This window comes from Oncorhynchus mykiss, chromosome 3, assembly GCF_057628025.1.
Source record: "Oncorhynchus mykiss isolate SJ-2025 chromosome 3, ASM5762802v1, whole genome shotgun sequence".
Classification (NCBI taxonomy): domain Eukaryota; kingdom Metazoa; phylum Chordata; class Actinopteri; order Salmoniformes; family Salmonidae; genus Oncorhynchus; species Oncorhynchus mykiss.
Window position 1 is genome coordinate 72,137,513 of NC_143024.1, and position 23,498 is coordinate 72,161,010.

Here is a 23,498-nt window from a genome sequence, read left to right on the forward strand (position 1 = left end):
GGTCCTGGTCAGATGTAGTGTACTATTTAGGGAATAGGGTGATGTTTGGGATGCATCAAAAATGGCTAAGGCACAGGATTTCTTTCTAAAACAGTCACAGTTTTTGGGCCGGGCCGGGCCTGCTATAGCTGTAAGGAGACAAGGCAAGTTTGATTGCGACACAAACATGAAATTGCAGGATTGGTCGGGCTGCGGAGTACAAAACATCTTAAGACATTTACAACATTCATAACATGTATCACGCTTGACATGCAGCGAGTGGGGAAGAGAACCGAAAGGAAAGGCCAGCAGATTGTCAAGAAAAGAAGAGAAACAGTGAGCAGTGGATTGAAGAGGAGTGAAAGAAAGAAAGAAAAAGTTAGAGAGAGCAGAGGAAGAAGAGAGAGATAGGCAACGGGGTAATCTGGTTGGCGGTCACAGCTGGAGCCTCACAGAAACAGCAAACAAGTAGAACACATTTTTCCTCCTGTTGCATTACTCTCACCACAATACAAACATTTGGATATATCCTCTCGTGTTGTACTTCTCTATATACCACGTATGCTTACAACACACATCCTTATGCATATGCATAGTCTCTACAGGCCTACGCCACTTTAAGGCCAATACTGTGAAGTTGTAATACTTCTCTAGGTTTGAATATTCCATATTGCGTTCCATCTCATAACAGGTACAGCGAGGTACAAATGATTGTTGGATTCGGAGCACAAGTACGTGGACTCTGCATGGAAGATTGATGCACAAGTGTTGATGATACTGCATCAACACCCTCATTGTTGCATGTGAATATATATATATACAGTGCCTTGCGAAAGTATTCGGCCCCCTTGAACTTTGCGACCTTTTGCCACATTTCAGGCTTCAAACATAAAGATATAAAACTGTATTTTCAGTGGAAAGAACTGAAAACTGCTGTTCACAAATGCTCTCCATCCAACCTCACTGAGCTCGAGCTGTTTTGCAAGGAGGAATGGGAAATAATTTCAGTCTCTCGATGTGCAAAACTGATAGAGACATACCCCAAGCGACTTACAGCTGTAATCGCAGCAAAAGATGGTGCTACAAAGTATTAACTTAAGGGGGCTGAATCATTTTGCACGGCCAATTTTTCCGTTTTTGATTTGTTAAAAAAGTTTGAAATATCCAATAAATGTCGTTCCACTTCATGATTGTGTCCCCCTTGTTGTTGATTCTTCACAAAAAAAATACAGTTTTATATCTTTATGTTTGAAGCCTGAAATGTGGCAAAAGGTCGCAAAGTTCAAGGGGGCCGAATACTTTCGCAAGGCACTGTATATATATATATATATATCCATCACTAGAGTGGGTATATATTACAAATGAATGACGAACAAGAAGTGGAGACTTCAGTTTTGATCATCAGGCTGTTCAGATAAGATACTGAACCATACAGGGCAAAGTGCTCAGGAAAGGGATTCAGTGATTTGTGTAGTTTTAGTCTTATGCACATAACAATGGAACTGTACTCCCATGACACTAGCTAGCTAGCTAGTAGTAGCTAGACAGTAGCTAGATAGATACAGTAGCTAGATAGATACAGTTTGCTCTTTAAGGGAGAGACCAGGAGAGATCATCTATAAAGTATTTTTTGTTGTCGTACCCCAGTAAGACTAGCTGTCTCTATTGGCGTCGGCTAATGGTGATCCTAATAAAAGTTCAAATCAATGTGGAGGACCGAGGACCAGATTGAGCATGTAGGCAGACAGGCTGATCTAAGACTGTGGGCTGGGGTTGGAGAGAAGGATAGGAGTAGGGGTGGAGGCAGGGTTTGAATTATACAATGACTTGATATTACAATTTTCTTGATATTTAAATTATTATGGTGGGGACCCTGATTTATTAAGGGGCTGCCCAGTCTCCCCCCACACCCCTCTAATTGGAATACTGGCTGAGGGTGGAGGTGCCCCCTGTACGGACGTGTGCTAGAGGGGGACACAGTCCACTCATCTCCCAATAGAGTGACAGAAAATGAGGCCTAGTACATACTCAGGTTGTACAACTGATGCACTAGGCAGTATGGCAGTTTGCATAATCGTTGTGTGGTTGGTTGCAGATTTCTGGGAACTTTCCCCAAATTCCAGGAAAGTTTTGGAACATTACCTGAATTTTGCAATTCTGACCAGGGGTGTCTCCATCAGTGCATCAGTTGTACAATCTGAGTTTGGACTAACTAGGCCAGAGAGAGGAGAAGGGAGAGTGGGAGCAGAACGGTAGGTACAGGTACATACATTGCCTCCACGAGGAGAATGCTTCATGTTATCCTTGGATCCACATTTTGACTGTATGTGACTGAAGTCCAGCTTCTTGTTTAAAATCTGAATCTAGAGGAAATACAGAGATTTAATGTGGCTATTTAGGTGGGGATGAGGATGGACGCTTAGCTTATTCTGTGTTATGGAAGAGATGTTTAGCTACAACATGAAGAGAACAGATATGTATGAAGGCAGGACAACTGCTGATGATGATCAGAGGAGTGCTGAATGGAGATTCAATAGAGGGTTACATGTTTTATAGCAGGGATCATCAACTAGATTCAGACGCAAATTGACCACAAGAAGCCAAATGAGATACAGTATAATAAAAACATAATAATTTAAAACCTTGCTTACATTTGTATACGATCACATACAGTATATCTATCCATATGCATGGGAATCGTTTGGAACAGATTCCAAAAATGTAAATCAATTGGAGCTGATTTGCTGATGTTTTTACAGTATTTTATGCCCCCCCCTGCATTATAGTGATGATATGTCAGTACATACAGCATGTAGATGGAGTTCATGACCCTTTCTATCATTCCATATAGGGGTGGTAGAATAGAGCATTAGCCCTTTGATACACCAACAAATAGAAAAGTACTCTGAAATAAACTCTGGGTCCAAGACGTACTTCACTTCCTACCAAGATTTGGCATGTGTTTGTATCTTGTGTGTGACAGAGTGTGTGTGAGGGGATAAGAGGGGCTTGGTATACGGAGGTACTGTATACCAGTGGGTCGTTGGCTGGCATGTGGGCCCATGTCACACTGTGTGCAGCAGACAGACATAAGATGAGAGAGAGCATGCGTAGGAGCGATCTCCATATCAAATCAAATCACATTTTATTTGTCACATGCGCCGAACACAACATCTGTAGACCTTACAGTGAAATGCTCACTTACAAGCCCTTAACCAACAATGCAGTTTAAAAAAAAATCATATTTAAAAAACAAAACAAAAAACAAATAACTAAAGAGCAGCGCTAAAATAACAATAGCGAGGCTATATACAGGGGGTACCGGTACAGAGGGAGTCACTGTACTGTATATGGGATACTGTAGGTCTGCTACTGGTACTGGCTTGATTGGAAGTATTGTATAGGTTCTTCTATGCTACATGACTGTATATGTATCAGGCTCTACTGAAGTATCCTGTAAGTGTGCATCCCAAATGGCACTCTATACCCTATATAGTGCACTACGTTTGACCAGGGTCCAAAGTAGTGCACTATATAGGGAACAAGGTGCCATTTGGGACATAGCCTAAGTGTGTAGACCAGGGATGGGCAACTTTAATGGGGGTGGGGGCCACAAAAAATCTGAACTCATCATGAGGGGCTGAGGTGGCTCGCGGGTCTGTGTATCCACATCCCATACCAACCCTGGTGTAAACCTACATGGAAAGTGGGAACAGTGTCTACATGTGGTGGAGATAACTAGAGCCAGGATGGGGTGGCAGGTTGACAGACAGAAGTCAGTGGTGCTCTCTAGAAGGTCTGAATCCCCATAACAACAGTTCTGTGAAAGGGGATGGAGTCCTGACAGAGTAATGGGTCTCTGTAATGAATGATGAGAATGGTGACATAAACACTCTCCAAGGCCGAAGAGGCGGGAGACCTTGGTTGCGTCCAAAATGGAACCCTATATAGTGCACTACTTTTGACCCGGGCCCATAGTGCTCTGGTCAAAACTACTGCCCTACCTTTCCAAAAAACATACTGAATAAAGATGGAAGGCTGCAGGATCCACAACCCTGAGAAAGGCTTATAAACTGTAGCTTAGTACTAAAGAGGAACAGACATTGTATGATGCACAACCCTGAGAAATACTTATACATTATAGCAGTGGTCACCAACCCGTCGATCGCTATCAACTGGTCGATCTCGATTGACTGGTCGATCTCCAAGATATTCCTAGTTGATCGCCAAACATTTCTGTAAAAACCCAACGATGAAGCCTTGCATTCCTATTTTTTTTAATTTGTCTCGTGCTGTTAGAGGTAGGTGCAACCAATTCAGCCTCCCTCGCTGGGTAGGCGAAGTGTTCCCATTTTGAACCATTACATGTGTCTGAAGGTACAAACTCTGCCTTCCCGGCGGGTCCGGATAGCAAATCAAGTGCACTATAGGCCTACCACTGGCCAATCAGATGTCTCAGATTACTGTGTCTGCAGTAACGTCGCAGGCACAAAAGAAAGCTACAGCAAAGTTGATGAGATTTCAAAATGTTTAAAACCATGACCAGAGAGAGACTGTCAACTAATACAGCAAAGAGCTGCTGTTATTATGAGTGAGTTCATGTTTAAGTTCTTAGTCAGCTGTCATACCCTGACCTTAGTTATCTATGTTTTATGTATTATTTTAGTCAGGTCAGGGTGTGACGAGGGTGGGTATGTGTGTTTTTTGTCGTGTCTAGGGGTTTTACTATATCTATGGGGTTTTTGTATGTTTAGTTATTTGTAGGTCTATGGTGGCCTGAATTGGTTCCCAATCAGAGACAGCTGTTTACCGTTGTCTCTGATTGGGGATCCTATTTAGGTTGCCATTTCCATTTAGTTTTTTGGGGTTATTGTCTATGTATAGTTGCCTGTGTCAGCACTCGGTTTAAATAGCTTCACGGTCGTTTTGGTTAGTGTTTATTTGTTAATTAAATATAATGTATTCATATCACACTGCGCCTTGGTCTCCTCGTTATGACGAACGTGACATCAGCACTGTCAACACCTTTTATTCAAACTTTTCTAAACCATAAAATGTGCATTCTTCCTACTTCCACTTGCGCTACAACCAGCACTGCAGCTGTAATGATAGGCTTGCACTATTATAATTAGCAGCTTGGGTCTTTTGTAATATTGAGGAATACTTTTTCTGTTTATAGGAAAAACAACACGAATTTGTGCATGAGGCAGAAATAATGCTGTGCGACTCGAGTTTTGTCATCAGCTGGAAGACGGTGTCAGCGGAGGAAAGGGAGAGTGGAAGGATGTTGAGAGCTGCTCTCTTCCTCCATTGAGACCTTAAAAGCCCAGTAAAATGAAATTATTTAAAAAGGGATCTATTATCGGTGTGATCATATTATACTCTGCCTCATATTTTGAAATGTTTTTTTTTAAATGGTCCTAACATTGGCAGGGCGATTCAACCAACGCCAATATGCGGTGATAATATATTGGGCCTATAGCCTACTGCATAAACCTCATTGCTATAGCACTGTTTTTAATAGGTGCATGTTGCATAGGCTTACACTTCAGTCATGTTAAAACAAATCTGAGTGGTAGATCTCGACTTGCACTTTGACTCAAAGTGATCTTGATTCAGAGAAGGTTGGTGACCACTGCACTATATCTTCCTACTAAAGACGCACAATGTATGAGACATTCAGCAGCAATGGCCACACAAAGACAACTGACTCCCTCACACAAGATGACACACTTGAGATAAGATGGACAACACATCAGCAGACAGGAGAAAGCCCATAGCCAGTGTTGGCGCTTAAAGATGTTCAAGTGCTGAAGGTAGACCAGTTTGTAATAACATCTGAGAGACATTCAGCCTGTAAGAACCACACAGACAGAACATGAGGTGATACCAGGTGAATGAAAGATAACCAGAAAGTTGTGTTGTCTGGTAAAATATATACAGATTTCTCTCTGTTACCTGGATAAGAATCAAAGTCAAACTAAAACAGTAGCCAACACCAGTTCAGGCAACAAAGAAGGAAATAAATCAAAACTAAAGTGTTTACCTTAATCTATCCTAGCTTCATAGACAGTGAATGTGTAAGAAGAAATATTCTATACAATTAATGACATTAAGACTAAGACATTATACTAAGACCAGAAACCCCCAACTCATCCTCCTTCTCCCTTCTACCTCTATTCCAGTAACTGTATGGTCAGTTTCAAAATTATTAATCAGCTTCTCGAACACTTCACTCACTTACGGGCACAAATAGAGGAGTTTCTAAGTGGCTGTCTAGGGTTGTGCTACTGAGACTCCTAACAGATTTATCATAACACTGACAAAACACTCCAATCATTTCCCAGCCATCGAGTCAAAAGAGCCGAAGCAAACACCATTGCATCAAAGGGAGGATTAATATTTAACGCAGTTTAACGCAGAATCAGGCACAGATTGTGTCCAAAATGGCACCCTATTCCCTTTATTGCACTACTTTTGACCAGGGCCCATAAGCTCTGCTCAAACACAGTGCAGTTTATAGGGAATAGAGTGTCCTTTTGGATGCAGACACTGAGAGGTTGGGAAATGGCAGCATAGCAGCCTTGACAACCCCGTGCCCAGACAGTCACCTCAGGTTGTTGTCACTTCCGGTTGGAACCCCTATCAGAGACACTTGCAGCCAGGAGTTGAGTCTAGTTTGCCAGCGGTGGTGGGAAGACACTACCCAGGGGTGTAAACCTTGTTTGGGCTGAGCCATATGGGAGGCAAGAGAGGTAGAGGTGTTCCAGAATATTCTCTAGCGTCGATGGTGAGCTACAGAGGGATATTACAGAGACAATGCCACAAGCACTGATCCTCCAAGAAGATTCATACTGTGTATGTCTTCCTTCATCACAACAATGTCCTTTTCCCATCTCGCTCATCTGAAAAGCTCAGCTGCTACTGCACAAAGGGAGGGTTTTTCTCATTGCCCTCCTTTTAAAACCCAGCAAACAACGACCAGACAGACTGAGGGACGGAGGACAGAGCTACAGTAACAATGGAGCGACAGACTATAAACGTGGAGAGGGACACAAAAGACAGGGAGAGGAAGGGACTGAGGAGGGTGGAACAGGGGATGAAAGCCTGGGAGGAAAGTCTGAAAAAAGGAACCAGCAGCCACAACATTAGTCAAATACAAAGACTGAGGTAGAAAGAGAGGCAGAAACAGAGCATAAAGAGGTAAAAAGAAGGGAGGATAAATAAGAAAGAAAAGAGAAAGAGGGAGGAGGGGGTATAGTAGAAACACATGGACGATCACTAACCTGGCCCCCCTTGGGCTGGTAATTGATGTTGTCTGTGGAGCCGATCTTAGACTTGACATTCTTGAGGTCTGGCAGGGGCTGGTTGAGGACGCGAAGCTGTTTGGGGGTGGTGGCGGGGGACTTGGGAGGGGTGCGGAGCAGAGCCACCTTGAATAAATTAATTGCCATAAGTTGAATTGATGCCATGATATACTCAGATTTTATTTGGGAAAAAGATAATAAGCTAATCTCAATATGATCTCCTGAATAAATAAGGGATAAATCCATAAAGTACAATTATATACAGTGCATTCGGAAAGTATTCAGACCCCTTAACTCTTTCAACATTTAGATACATTACAGCCTTATTCTAAAATGTATTAAATAAATGTTCCTCATCTAAAACAAACACAATACCCCATAATGACAAAGTGAAAACAGGTTTTTATATATTTTTGAAAATGTATTAAAAATATAAAACAGAAAAAAAATAATTTTAGTGGTATTCAGACCCTTTGCTATGAGTCTCGAAATTGAGCTCAAGTGCATCCTGTTTCCTTTGATCATCCTTGAAATATTTCTATAACTTGAATGGAGGTAAATTCAATTGATTGGACATTATTTGGAAAGACACACACCTATTTGACAGTGCATGTAAGAGCAAAAACCAAGCCATGAGGTCAAAGGAATTGTCCGTAGACCTTCGAGATAGGATTGTGTCAAGGCACAGATCTGGGGGAGGGTACCAGAAAATTCCTGCAGCATTAAAGGTCCCCAATAACACAGTGGCCTCAATCATTCTTAAATTAAGAAGTTTGGAACCACCAAGACTCGTCCTAGAGCTGGCCGCCTGGCCAAACTAAGCAATCGGGGGAGAAGGGCCTTGGTCAGCGAGGTGACCAATAACTCGTTGGTCACTCTGACAGAGCTCCAGAGTTCCTCTGTGGAGATGGAAGAACCTTCCAGAAGGACAAACATCTCTGCAGCACTCCACCAATCAAGCCTTAATAGTAGAGTGAACAGACAGAAGCCACTCCTCAGTAAAAGACACAGCAGCCCGTTTGGAGTTTGCCAAGAGGATGTTAAAGGACTCTGGCCATGAGAAACAAGATTCTCTAGTCTGATGAAACAAAGATTTTACTTTTTGGCCTGAATGGCGAGCGTCACGTCTGGAGGGAACCTGGCACCATCCCTATGGTGAAGCATGGTGGTGGCATTATCATGATGTGGGGATGTTTTTCAGGAGTGGCTTCAGGACAAGTCTCTGAATGTCCTTGAATGGCCCAGCCAGAGCCCAGACTTGAACCCAATCGAACATCTCTGGAGAAGCTGTGCAGCGACGCTTCCCATCCAACATGACAGAGCTTGAGAGGATCTGCAGAAGAAACTCCCCAAATACAGGTGTGCCAAGCTTGTAGCGTCATACCCAAGAAGACTCAAGGCTGTAATCGCTGCCAAAGGTGCTTAAACAATGTTCTGAGTGAAGGATCTGAATACTCATGTAAATGTGATATTTACGTTTGTTATTTTTATTTGATAAATTAGCAAACATTTCTACAAAACTTTTTTGCTAGTTCATTATGGGGTGTTGTGTGTAGATTGATGAGGGGGGAAAACGATTTAATCAATTTTAGAACAAGGCTGTAAATGTAACAAAATGTGTAAAGTCAAGGGGTCTGAATACTTTCCGAATGCACTGTATTCGTCTAATTTAAAACACATTTCGAGTAGCTGCCTCAGCTGACTACAGTATAACAGCATTGATTCCTGGTCAAAAGAAGTGCACTACGTAAGGAAAAGGGTGCCATTTGGGAAGCACACTGTACCTTCTTCTCCTGCAGCAGGCTGAGTGAACGTGGTGTGCCGGGGGTGCGAGGGGTTCCGGGTGTGCGGCAGGAGTAGCTGTAGCTGGGAGGGGTTCCAGGGGTGATGGCTGTGGACCCTGGGGTGCGGGGTGTGGTGGGACCGCTGCACAGCGAGCGGGAACGCATCGACTGTGTGCCTGGGTGTGGGGAGGTCATAGAAAGTTCATAGAGGTCATACAGAGAGGTTACACAAAGGTCAATCAGAGGTTGGGCATCTCTCACCATTACTCTAGCCTGGTCTCAGAACAAACAGATCTGGTACCAGGCTAACATTACTCCACCAAAGTATTTCAAGTTAGTCAGATGAAGAATGTCTCAAAACATACACAAACAGAATGAAACAGTGTAGTTACTAGAATGAAAGACGTAAATGAAGCCCAAACTATAGGATTGAACAACTTGATTACTAACTACTAAGGATGAGACAGAGATGTGATCTTGAACACAGAGAGACTGAGATGAACTGGGTGAGATCATGTGAGACAAGATGAGACTAGGTAAGACATTGCAGGACTAGGTGACATACTGCAGGACAAGTTGAGACTGGATGACAAGGTGAGACTGGATGACAAGGTGAGACTGGATGACAAGGTGAGACTGGAAGTAAATCCAGTTGAAACGGGGGACAGAGTGAGACATGGATGAGACTAGATGGGATAGAGAGTTCCTCTCTACCTGTCCAACTAGGGGCACGTCCTGTTCTATGCTCCGCCCTGACCTCTGTACGGAACGCTAGAGGAGAGCAGGAGCGGAAGAGGATTAAACAGAGGAGAGAGAGATAGAGCGAGAGAAAAACCAAGAGAAAAATCAAGAGCGAGAAAGAAAGAGGCTAAGCGAGAGAGACCGGCTGAAAGAGAGAAACCAGGAGAAGGGACTTACACGTAGGTCTGCGGGGTGCGGTGGAGCCGGAGCTGGTGATTGAGGTGGAGCTCTCCTCCTGGTCGTGTGGGTGGTGGTGGGTACGCCGGCTCAGGATCGAGGCAGGCCGCGGCAGGGATGACCTCTTTGGGCTCTGAGAACCACCATCCTGTCACATACAAACACACACATACAAACACACACACACACACACACAGGAAGGCAAACAGGCACAGAAACACACACACACACACAGACACATACATTTAGCTTAGTACTGTATTTACAGAAGTGCACAAGTCAGAAAATGCCCCAGCTTTAGCCTGGGTATTAATTTACAGATGTGAGATCAGTTGATCAGTTCAGGGCCATATGCTAACCTTACCACGTCTATCAGTCTGTGTAGTGTTGGGGAGTCACGAGGCCCGACCGAGGAGGGACGGGGCCTATGAAGCTCCACCTCCACCAGGAAGTTATTTTTATTGTGGGAGGAGAAAGAGGAGATAAGGCGAGGGGGCAGGAGGGTGGCCGCTCACATTTTACAGGTGGGGATCTTTGTCAGTGGTGGCGACTAAGTGACAAACAGACATATGGGGAAGATATGGGGGATATTGGGGTGAGAGATGGGAGAGTTACAGGAGAGAGATGGGTGAAAGATGGGGGAGATACGGGTGACAAATGGGTGAGAGACGAGGGAGAGATGGGGAGATATGGGGGAGAGATGGAGGAGAGATGGAGGAGATACGGGTGAGAGATGAGAGGGATACGGGTGAGAGATGGGGCAGATATGGGGGAGATACGGGTGAGATATGGGGGAGAGATATGGGGGAGATACGGGTGAGAGATGGAGGAGAGATGGAGGAGAGATGGGGGAGAGATGGGGGAGATATGGGTGAGATGGGGGAGAGATGGGGGAGATACAGGTGACAAATGGGTGAGATGGGGGGGATATGGGGGAGATACGGGTGACAAATGGGTGAGAGACAGGAGAGATGGGGAAGATACAGGTGACAAATGGGTGAGATGGGGGAGAGATGGGAGAGATACAGGTGACAAATGGGTGAGATGGTGGAGATATGGGGGAGATACGGGGAAGAGACGGGGAAGATACAGTTGAGAGATGGGGGAGAGATGAAGGAGATACGGGTGAGAGATGGGTGAGAGATGGGGGAGATATGGGAGAGATGCGGGGGAGAGATGGGTGAGATATGAGTGAGAGATGGGGGAGATACGAGTGAGAGACGGGGAGATACAGGGGAGAGATGGGGAGATATGGGGGAGAGATGGAGGAGAGATGGAGGAGATATGGGTGAGAGATGAGAGGGATATGGGTGAGAGATGGGGCAGATATGGGGGAGATACGGGTGAGAGATGGGGGAGAGATATGGGGGAGATACGGGTGAGAGATGGAGGAGAGATGGAGGAGAGATGGGGGAGATATGGCGGAGATGTGGGTGAGATGGGGGAGAGATGGGGGAGATACAGGTGACAAATGGGTGAGATGGGGGAGAGATGGGGAAGATACGAGTGAGAGACGGGGGAGAGATGGGGGAGATACGAGTGAGAGACGGGGGAGAGATGGGGAGATATGGGTGAGAGAAGGGGGAGAAATGGGGAAAGATGGATTAGAGATGAGTGAGAGATGGGCGAGAAACAGACAGAGTGCAAACCAAACTACAAGTAAACAAGGATAAAACAATGACAGTGGAACCAAAGATGACTGTACTGAACATAATTTCCTCATCATTGTGCAAACAGATATATGCTATATACAGTGCCAGTCAAAAGTTTGGACCCACCTACTCATTCAAGGGTTGTTCTTTATTTGACTATTTTCTACATTGTAGACTAATACTGAATACATCAAAATTATGAAATAACACAAAAGGAATCATGTAGTAACCAAAAAAGTGTTAAACAAATAAAAATATATTCTCTCAACCAGCTTCAGGAGGAGCGGTTTTCCAACAGTTTTAAGGAGTTCCCACATATGCTGAGCACTTGTTTGCTGCTTTTTCTTCCCTCTGCGGTTCAACTCATCCCAAACCATCTCAATTGGGTTGAGGTCGGGTGATTGTAGAGGCCTGGTCATCTGATGAAGCACTCCATCACCCTCCTTGGTTGAAAAACAAATGATAATCGCATTAAGCACAAATCAGATGGGATCGCGTATTGCTGCAGAATGCTGTGGTAGCCATGCTGGTTAAATGTGCCTTGAATTCTCAATAAATCACTGACAGTGTCACCAGCAAAGCAGCCCCACACCATCCCACATCCTCCTCAATGCTTCATGGTGGCAATCACACAAGCGAAGATCATCCGTTCACCTACTCTGCGTCTCACAGACACGGCAGTTGTAGCCAAAAATCTCACATTTGGACTCATCAGACCAAAGAACAGATTTCCACCGGTCTAATCCCCATTGCTTGTGTTCTTCAAGTCTCTTCTTCTTATTGTTGTCCTTTAGTAGTGGTTTCTTTGCAGCAATTCGACCATGAAGGCCTGATTCACGAAGTCTCCTCTGAATAGTTGATGATGAAATGTGTCTGTTACTTGAAGTCTGTAATGCATTTATTTGGGCTGCAATCTGAGGTGCAGTTAACACTAATGAACTTATCCTGTGCAGCAGAGGTAACTCTGGGTCTTGTGTGATGATTTTTGAGAATGCACTTCAAGAAACTTTCAAAGTTCTTGAAATCTTCCGGAATTGACTGACCTTCGCGTCTTAAAGTAATGATGGACTGTCACTTCTCTTTGCTTATTTGAGATGTTCTTGCCATAATATGGACTTGGCCATAGGGCTATCTTCTGTATACCACCCCTACCTTGTCACACAACTGATTGGCTCAAACACGAAAGAAATCCCACAAATGAACTTTTAACAAGCTTCTTATGGCTGCAGGGGCAGTATTGAGTAGCTTGGATGAAAGGTGCACAGAGGTGCCCATATTCAACGGCCTGCTCCTCAGTCATAGTTGCTAATATTTGCATAGTATTGGACAGAGAAAACTCTGAAGTTTCTAAAACTGTTTGAATTATGTCTGTGAGTATAACAGAACTCATATAGCAGGCAAAAACCTGAGAAATTCCACGTCCTGTTTTTTTTCTTCTGGGGGTGGCAGATTTTCAACCAAGCTCTCATTGAAATTACAGCGAGATATGGATGAGTTTTCACTTCCTACGCCTTCCACTAGATGTCAACAGTCAATAGAACTTTGTCTGATGACTAATGTGAAGGGGGGTCGAATGACACAGGAAATAGTCACCAGTGCCACGAGTTGACCATGCATTCACTACACGCGTTCACAGGGGAAGGACCTGCGTTCCACCGGTCATCTGAAGTCATTCTAATTCTCCGGTTGGAATGTTATTCAAGATTTATGTAAACAACATTCTAAAGATTGATTCAGTACATCGTTTGACATGTTTCTACTGACTGTTACGGAACCTTTGGACATTTCGTCACGTTATAGTGGACGCGCTTTGTGACTTTGGAATTGTTTACCATTTTCGAACAAATCAAGCATTTATTGTGGACCTGGGATTCCTAGGACTGCATTCTGATGTTCATCAAAGATAAGGAATCATTTATCATGTATTTTCTGGTTTCTGTTGTCTCCAACATGCCGGCTAATTTGGCTTCTGTTCTGAGCGCCGTCTCAGATTATTGCATGTGTTGCTTTTTCCGTAAACTTTTTTCGAAATCTGACACAGCGGTTGCATTAAGGAGAGGTATATCTATAATTCCATGTGTATAACTTGTATTATCATCTACATTTATGATGAGTATTTCTGTTGAAACGATGTGGCTATGCAAAATCACTTGATGTTTTTGGAACAGTGAATAAGCCAATGTAAACTCAGACTTTGATATAAATATGAACTTTATCAAACAAAACATGCATGTATTGTGTAACATGAAGTCCTATGAGTGACTGATGACTGATGAAGATAATTCAAGGTTAGTGATTCATTTTATCTTTATTTCTGCTTTTTTGAATGCTATATTTCGCTGGAAAATGGCTGTGCTTATTGTGGTTTGGTGGAGACCTAACATAATCGTTTGTAGTGCTTTTGCTGAAAAGCATATTTGAAATCTGACACTTTGGTGGGATTAACAACGAGAATAGCTTTAAAATGGTATGAAACACATGTATGTTTTAGGAATTGTAATTATGAGATTTCTGTGGTTTGAATTTGGCGCCCTCTATTTTCACTGGTAGTTGTCATATGGACCCCGTTAGCGGGATTGCAGCCATAACAAGTTAATTGAAATGCATTCCAGGTGACTACCTCAAGAAGCTGGTTGAGAGAATGCCAAGAGTGTGCAAAGCTGTCATCAAGGCAAAGGGTGGCTACTTCAAAGAATCTCAAATATAAAATATTTGATTTACACTTTTTTGGTTACTACACGATTCGATATGTGTTATTTCCTGGTTTTGATGCCTTCACTATTATTCTACAATGTAGAAAATTGTAAAAATAAAGAAAAACCCTGTAATGAGTAGATGTGTCCAAACCTTTGACTGGTACTGTTTAAATATAGCCAATTGTCTTTGGGTTCTGGTTCCATAATATAATCACAGAATACGGTGTTCATGCATATGTGTGTGTGTGTGTGTGTGTGTGTGTGTGTGTGTGTGTGTGTGTGTGTGTGTGTGTGTGTGTGTGTGTGTGTGTGTGTGTGTGGGCAGAGAATCCCAGGCTGCACTATACAGAGCAGAACTGAACAGTCCTGGGAGATGTGGCATTTAAAGCGCTGTGCCAGGCTGTGCTGTCTTTATTATTCTAAAAGAATGACTGTTATTATGTGGAGGAGTGACTGGCAGTCACGACCACAGATAATGGATGATAATTACAGCCCAAATGCATCCCAAATGGCACCCTATTCTCTATATAGTGCACTACCTTAGACCACCACTGAATGATGATTGGAGGGAAGAGAACAGAAACACTTCTATGTTTTTCTGGCCTGGATGTTTAGTCCACTGTGACATAACCATCAGGGTGGATGGACATGCAGCTAAACAGGCCAAAGGGGATTCATTAAAAGGGGGACAGGATAGAGAAAGGATTTATGTTCGTTGATGTTAAGTGATTTTTTGCATAGCGGGATAAAACTGTGAGTTAATATGGACAGAAGAATTAGGTTCAGGCAGGGAAGCAGGTTTAAGCTGGTAAGAGGGGACTTATTTCTGACACTGTATCCAGAGTGTGTGTTTTAGTGTGCTCGGTAAGTAGGAAACAGAGGTAAAACAAGGAGATAGCCTACTACCTGAACTTGACCAATACTACAAAATCAACTTGTTTACCATTTCAAAAAGTTTTGCTACAGTATGTCGTTCTGAACATGACCATGCACAGGTGACTTGTATTCTGTCATTAAATTGGACATTAAGTTATTGTATCGCATTGTGACGCGGTGTGTCGTACTTACTGAGGCTCTATCCCGAGACTGTCTAGCAACACTGAGGGGCCGACGACCCTCTGGTACACCCACTGAAAGGAAGAGGAGTGTGGAGGAGAAGAAGAGGAGAGACAGAGAGAGAATGAGAGAAGGAAAGAGAGAGGGAGAAATAGAAAAGGGAAGGAGAGAGGAGGAGAGGACAATAGTGAGGGAGAGATGAAGAGAAAGAAAGAGATGAGGAGAAAGGAGTGTATAGTTAAACGTGATTTAAACATTAGGACAGATTGACAGAAACACAGAAACACTCTCCCACACACACAACAGCTGAGGCTGAAGCACGCCACCCACTCTACAGTCTACCAGCACAGTCTAACTGACAAGTATTGGGCTAACAGTTACCCCTCTTCTGTAAACCACTACAGCAAACTTTGTGAGAGTAAATCTAGCCTTAGCTGGGTTATAGTATTGTATAATTATATGGTATTACTGTACACTATGAGGGAATTGGCTGAGATCCTATTTGAGCTGCTAGAGAAAAGCTCTGTTCTCCAATGCTTTAGCAGGAAATTATACAGAATATAGGATTTTGGATTACATACAGTAAGTGCACCCGTCCATCCCACCCCCGGAACAATTTAATTGGGGCAATGCAGCAATTTAGAGGGTTTACATTGAACATAGTCTATCTATCATAAACAATTACGAGAGAGCTTCTGGAGGAAATGGCAAAGAAACCCACAAATTTAAAAACAGTGCACAAGTAAGATTATTTATTATACAGTACCAGTCAAAATTTTGGACACACCTACTCATTCCAGGGTTTTTCTTAATTTTTACTATTTTCTACATTGTAGAATAATAGTGACGATATCAACACTATGAAATAAAAACATATGGAATTATGTTGTAATCAAAAAAGTGTAAAATAAATCAAAATATATTTTATATTTGAGATTCTTCAAAGTAGCCACCCTTTGCCTTGATTGAGAGAATGCAAAGAGTGTGCAAAGCTGTCATCACGGCAAAGGGTGGCTACGTTGAAGAATCTAAAATATATTTTATTTCTTTATCACTTTCTTGGTTACGACATGATTCCATATGTGTTATTTCATAGTTTTGATCTATTCACTATTATTCTACAATATAGAAAATAGGAAAGAAAAGAATAACCATTGAACGAGTAGGTGTGTCCAAACCTTTGACTGGTACTGTATATCTACAGAGCATTCGGAAAGTATTCAGACCCATTGACATTTTCCTTCTTTTTTTTTAACATTACAGTCTTATTCTAAAATAGATTTTTTTTTCAATCTTATCAATCTACACACAATACCCAATAATGACAAAGCGAAAACAGTTTTTTAGATTTTTTTGCAAATGTATTAAATATCAAAAACGGGAATCACTTATTTACATAAGTATTCAGACCCTTTGCTATGAGAATCGAAACTGAGCTCAGGTGCATCCTGATTCCATTGATCGTCCTTGAGATATTTCTACAACTTGATTGGAGTCCACTTGTGGTAAATGTAATTAATTTGACATGATTTGGAAAGGCACACACCTGTCTATATAAGGTCCCACGGTTGACAGTGCATGTCAGAGCATAAACTAAGCCATGAGGTCAAAGGAATTTTCCATAGAGCTCTGAGATAGGATTGTGTCGAGGCACAGATCTGGGGAAGGGTAAAAAAAAATGTCTGCAGCATTGAAGGTCCCAGAGAATACAGTGGCCTCCATCATTCTTAAATAGAAGAAGTTTGGAACAACCGAGACTCTTCCTAGAGCTGGCCGCCTGGGCCAAACTGAGCAATCAGGGGAGAAAGGCCTTGGTCAGGGAGGTGACCAAGAATCCTCTGACAGGGTTACAGAGTTCCTCTGTGGAGAGGAAGGAAAACCATCTCTGCAGCACCCCGCCAATCAGGACTTTATGGTAGAGTGGCCAGATGGAAGCCACTCCTCAGTAAAAGGCACAGTTTGCCAATAGTTACCTAAAGGACTTAGACCATGAGAAAAAAAGATTCTCCGGCCTGATGAAATCCAGATTGAACTCTTTGGCCTGAATGCCAAACGTCACATCTGGAGGAAACCTGTCACCATCCCTACAGTGAAGCATGGTGGTGGCAGCATCCTGCTTTGGGGATGGTTTTCAGCAGCAGGGACTGGGAGACTAGTTAGGGTCAAGGGAAAGATGAACGGAGCAAACTACAGAGATCCTTGATGAAAACCTGCTCCAGAGTGCTCAGGACCTCAGACTGGGGCGAAGGTTCACCTTCCAACAGGACAACAACCAAAACAATGCAGGAGTGGGACAAGTTGGGACAAGTTTCTGAATGTTCTTGAGTGGCCCAGCCGGAGCCCGGGCCTTGAATCCGATCAAACATCTCTGGAGAGACCTGAAAATAGCTGTGCAGCAAAACTCCCCATACAACCTGACAGAGCTTGAGAGGATATACAGAGAAGAATGGGAGAAACTACCTAAAAATTGCTTGTAGCTCATTCCCAAGAAGTTGTGCGGCTGTAATCACTGCAAGGTTCTTCAACGAAGTACTGAGTAAAGGGAATACCTATTTAAATGTGATATTTCAGTATTTAAAAAAATAAATATTACAAATCTGCAAACATTTCTAAAAACCTGTTTTTGCTTTGTCATTATGTTGTAATGTGTGTAGATTAATGAGGGGGTAAGAAACTATTTAATCCATTATAGAATAAGGTTTTAACAAAATGTGGAAAAAAATCAAGGTGTCTGAATACTTTCCGAATGCACTGTATATTGTGGAAACTCACTTTGTCAGGTGAGGTAAACCAGTATCTGTCTCCTTACAGCAAGCGGAGCCAAACTACCAGTTGCTTGGCAACTTCTACTTCCTGAATGACACTCTATTCCATTTATAGTGCACTAATTTTGACCAGAGTCCTATGGGCCCTGGTCAAAAGTAGTGCACTACATAGGGAATCAGGTGCAATTTGGAACTAATATCCTGCTCTGTGGAAATGCAGTGAAAACCTACTAATTGCACTGTAGTTCTTTCACAGCTGTAGTTCTTTCAAAGCAAACAACCAAAAATGATATAGGTTAAAGATACACAGATTGAGTTAATAAGTGAGATGGTGAGAGATGGACAACTGGTGTTATATACAGAGAGAAAATAAAAAGTATTGCAGGTACACATAACTCTGAAGCAGTATCGTTGACCAAACCATCTCCAACAAAAAAGAAACCAAGAATGGAAGCTGAGGAGAATAAAAATACATTTAAAAAAATTACAAATGATAAAATAAATGTCAAAAGTTGAGCTGTTCACAACAAGCCAACAATAAAGTCAAATAAAAAAATGTAGAGCAAATTTGTTTTTATTCTAATAAAATGCAGACACTGAACATGACAAACAAATGCAACAGAATAACAATTGATAGATTAACAAAATAATTGATCAAATTTAACAAAAATATAAGTTTTAAATCACTGTAAGGATGAGTTAACTGTAAAGCACTTTGTGAAACTGCAGATGTAAAAAGGGCATTATAAATACATTTGACTGATTGACTAGATGTGAATGTTGATGTTTGTAGCCACATTGCAGATTTCTGACCCCGGCCAGCAGTTTTGCGTTCCAAATGGCACCCTATTTCCTATTTAGCGCACTACTTTTGACCAGAGCACATTGGGCCCTGGTCAACATTTGTGCGGTACATAGAGAATAGAGTTCCATTTCGGACGCAGCCCAGGAATGATTGGTCACCTGTAGGTTTCCTCCTAGCACAGGGGTGGGCCTGGGCAGGACGCGAGTGTCGGACCGCAGTAGACTTTAACACACTCTTCCGAGATGGAGAGGAGCGCATCTCAGCTTTCTTGGTCAGCTCAGTCTTCTTAATCACGGCTAGCAGAAGAGGGAGAGACATAGTTAAAGAGAGAAAAGGGAAAGACAAACAAGTAACATAAGAAGAAAGAGAAGGAAGAGGGAGAGATAGTCAAAGAGAGAAAAGGAAGGAAAGGATAGTGTGACAGAGGTTTGGTAGGACAGAACCACTCACCTGATCCCCAGTTAACACTCACTTGAGTTCTTAAAGGCTTTTAAAGATGATTATCTTTGACAATTATAATGAAAGAGAATAACAAAATCTGTCAATTAATAATATATAACTACAAAGAACTATATAGAAATGAAAAGTGTTGTTGGTTTCCAAGACACATATCCAGCCTAGGCCTGGACTAAAACGGAATTTCAAAGGAGGTTCTTCACTGAAATGTCCGGGAAACTGGCCCTCTAGAGTAACAAACTGAGCAGAGATCTACACCAAATAAAACCAAACAGAATTAAATAAGCTGTCAATAATAATGAAAAACTAAAAATATTTTTTAAAAACAACAACACAAAACAGAGTAACAAACTAATTTGGAGAGATACTGTAGTTCTAAACCTTTTTTCTTCTTGACGTCCTCCCTGGGGATATAGACCGGCTGCTTGTGAATGGGTTTACGTTCTGGTGTGGAGACGTGCCCCTCGCGCGCTTTCACCCGCCCCCCTTTAGCCTTGTGATTTACTGGCTGCTTCTCCTGCTTCTGCTGTTGGGGAGTCTTCTCCATCTTGACTGGTGGGGCTGGGACCCGGTCGGCTCTCAGGGGCTCGATCTGCTCTGTAGCCATGCTCTTGTCATCATCCATATCTACAGTGCAGAGGTCTACGTATAAAATAGACATGGTAAGATCATCATGCAGTAGTATTATGGTCACAACACAATACATGGGAACAACACTCATTAATTGGGCAAAACAGTGTTAACGTAACTTTGTTATGATGATAAAATATGTCTTCATTATGAAAAGGCTGTAATAAACATGAACATGCATATGTACTATTTAATTTTCTAATACCTGATTATATAATTATTTGTGGTCACTGAAACGTAATTTATCTGTCATTGAAACCTGTATTATGGGATGACAACAGAGAGAAATCTCACCTTGAGTGTCGACCCAAGAGCTGTCTAGGATTGAGTCGTCCATGGTAGTCTCGTCTCTGTCGTAGCTCTCTGTCTGTCCCTCGGTCTCTGTCTGCACCTCCTTCTCTGGGGAGGCCTGCAACTCCTTCTCACAGACCTCGTCTGAGACATCCCCCACCTCCTCCAGACTTGCTGCCTCCATGATCTCCACCTCCTGGGACTCCTCCTCCTCCTCCTCTTCCTCCTGCTCGTGGAGAGCCTGTGGTGTCTCAGGCTCAGGTGGAGCAGAGAAACGCACGCTGTGTCCTGGCTCCTCGCCCTCGTCGATGGTCTGGACTACAGTGATAAAGTCATCTTCTACAGTCACCACTGACTCTATGGCAGCTCTGGGCTCTGGAACGTCATCCACCGCTGCTCCTGCCCCTGCCAGAACTTCACCATCTTCCTCTTCTTCTTCCTCCTTGTCTTTCATTATATCCTTCTCAAACTTCTCTTCTTTCTCTCCAGGATTTGTTGGTTTTATCTCTATCATGATTTCCTCCTGTTCCACCACCTGCTCTATATTATCCTCCTCCCCATCTTCCTTTTTCTTTTCTTCTATGTTATTTTCTTTGACCTCTACAACCTGCTCCTTCTTCAGCTGCTCTTCGCTAACTTTCCCCTTCTCTTCTTCTGTGGTGCTCACACCACCACCTGACAACACAGACGGAGATGTCGCCATGAAGTCAACCTTCGGAGGCGTTGTCTGACCTCCCGTCTGTTTAGGTTTCTCGGTGTCCATAACTGGAACCTTCTCTTCTTCTGTGGTGCTCACACCACCACCTGACACAGACGGAGATGTCGCCATGAAGTCAACCTTCGGAGGCGTTGTCTGACCTCCCGTCTGTTTAGGTTTCTCGGTGTCCATAACTGGAACCTTCTCTTCTTCTGTGGTGCTCTCCACGGAGGAGGCCGGGGAGGGCCTGGCGGGCCTGCTGATCCGGTTCTTGGCAACCCCAGTCAGTTGGTAGACATCTTCGGCATCCACCTCCTCGTATGCCTCCTGGTGCACCAAGAACTTGTCTTTCACCTTCTCCCTTAACTCCTGCAGCTCTCGCTCCTCCTCCATGCTCAGGGGCCTGTCCTCCATCTCCAGCCGGCGGATCTGCCTCTCGTAGGCAGCCATCTCAGCATCTGTCTCTGGTCCCTCGTTCTCTGCCTTTCCCTCCTCATCCAGTGTGACCATTACCGTAGGAGTCACAAAGGACTCTGCTGACTTCAGAGCAGAAGCCGGTTTGTCATTTTGGTCCTCCATGGCAGATTTTTCATGGCTGATCTCTTTGTTGTCTTTTTCCTCTGAAGCGGAATCTTTCCGTCCCACTTGTTTTGCTTCTTCCTTTTCTTTGGAACCGTCACACACAGTTAACTGATTTGACTTCTCGTCTTCGGCTAGTTTGTCTCTAGCTTCGATCTTCAGTTTTTCCTCTGCCATCTTTTCCTCCAGAGCCATAGGGGTGAAGCGCTGGGGCGGGGAGTCAATGGGACTATGGAGGTCAGCAGGGGAAGGCATGGGCCCTGAGTACTCACTGAACACACAGTAACCCAACTCTTCCAGCTGGCTCTCACTCTTGGCAAGACTCTGGCTCTGATTCTGGTCCCCCAGGACCAGGTTGGCCAGGGAGTCACTCCCAATGCCTTGGGCGTCTGCAGGGACAGACTTCCTCCTCATGATCTCTGGGTCATTGTTCTCAGAAGCTAATCTAGACCTGGTGCCTGCAAGGTCCAGCATCTCAGGTAGGTCAGGAGCCATGACTGTCCCATTTTTGTAGTAGTATTTGGGTGGAAAGGGAGACTCTGGCGACTCTGACCCCTGGGGGCTGGTCTTTTCGCCGGGGATCTCTCCTGTGTTGTAGGGAGGAGACGAGGAGTCGGACGTGACTGAGGCGGCCGTCTCCAGGATCAGGGGAGGGAAAGGCGGGGGCACCTTCTCTGCAGACAGGGTGGTAACTGGGAGATAGTTGACAGACTCATCCAGACTGCCACTGGTAAAAGACATGATGTCCGTGGCGAGTGGGGAGAAGTTCCTAGGTAGGCCCTGGCCACTGGGATCCATCGATCCAATCGTAATGTTGAGAGAGTAGCTTCTCTGATCCAGGGCCAACTTCCCGGGGGAAAGCCTACATTCGTTGCTCCTGTCCAGGGCCGGTAAGGTATCCTTTTGATCTCCCATCAGACTCGTCTTGGTGTCTGGCTTCTTCTCCACTGACTGTGTTTGTGCCAACATGCTGTAGTTGATCTCAGGGGGTGACGTAACTGTTGGGGAGCTTCTCCCTAAGCTCTTCTCTTGACCTGCGGTGCTCAGTTCATAATAACCTTCTGCTGCTTGAGCCTCCTTGGATCCCTCATCTGCCTTCAGGGCCAAAGTCTCGAAATAAGACGACATGCCAGATTTGTCTTTGTTAGAGTCAGAGGAGACACCTTGACCTTGATCTTTGTCTCCAGCTCTAGTGAACCCAGACACTGCACCCGTTGTGAGGTTACTGGACTCAAGAACTTCCACTGACGGCTGATTCTCTGAGACTGTTTTAGGTTCATCTGGTATAGACATTTTGGTAGGCTCTTTGGCTTGGCTCTGGCTGTTAGAAAGGGAAGGGGACGGAGAAGCCATTTCTGTTTTGGGGTACAGGGGGGGTGCTGTGTGGTCCCCGCTGGAGAAAGCTGGACACTCTGGTTCAGTGAAGTCTGGGCTGAGGCATCCACTCTCACTGCCTGGTTTCTCCATCTTTAAGTCTGTAAGTTAAATCTTTAGCAGTTAGTTTGGTTTTGCTTCAACACTCAACTATTAATTGTAGTACTTTGTTTAAGGACAGCCATTTTAAATAGGGCCAGCCATACTATCACAGACACAGGCAAAGCTCTGCTTACTGTTGCACAGTACAGAGGGCATCGCACATCACTGAGGAGGCAGGACAGGAGCATGAGGCGGAACCCACTCTCATATGGACAGAACAGAGGCATGGAACGTGATGGAACCGGAATGACGGAATTGGAATGCGCAGGCAGCCATACTGTTGATGGATGAGAAGAACCAAGCAATGAGGAATGGAATGGTTTTCAGACGAGTGACGACTTGACAATCTAATAGAGGTCAAATAATAGCCTTTCTGTCATTCTGTCAATTCTTAGTGACAAATCCTA

At 43.8% G+C, this 23,498-nt stretch overlaps 1 protein-coding gene across 7 annotated transcripts in view; it reads right to left on the reverse strand.

The window, feature by feature from the left end:
- The window catches only part of map2 (microtubule-associated protein 2), a 130,697-nt gene that overhangs the window by 15,601 nt on the left and 91,598 nt on the right, over nt 1–23,498 (reverse strand). For 2 of the 7 annotated variants that reach the window (XM_090230066.1, XM_036974799.2), the window contains exons 9-16: nt 20,343–23,090; nt 19,800–20,060; nt 19,121–19,258; nt 15,405–15,466; nt 9,989–10,136; nt 9,785–9,841; nt 9,071–9,246; nt 7,266–7,412 (exon numbers count right to left, since the gene is read on the reverse strand). In XM_090230066.1, the coding sequence (XP_090086192.1) occupies nt 7,266–7,412; nt 9,071–9,246; nt 9,785–9,841; nt 9,989–10,136; nt 15,405–15,466; nt 19,121–19,258; nt 19,800–20,060; nt 20,343–23,090 (3,737 nt within the window). Of the gene's footprint in view, nt 1–2,249; nt 2,343–7,265; nt 7,413–9,070; nt 9,247–9,784; nt 9,842–9,988; nt 10,137–10,352; nt 10,428–15,404; nt 15,467–19,120; nt 19,259–19,799; nt 20,061–20,342; nt 23,091–23,498 lie in introns of all 7 variants that reach the window. The other 5 variants (XM_090230067.1, XM_036974802.2, XM_090230068.1 and 2 more) reach the window with 4 other exon arrangements.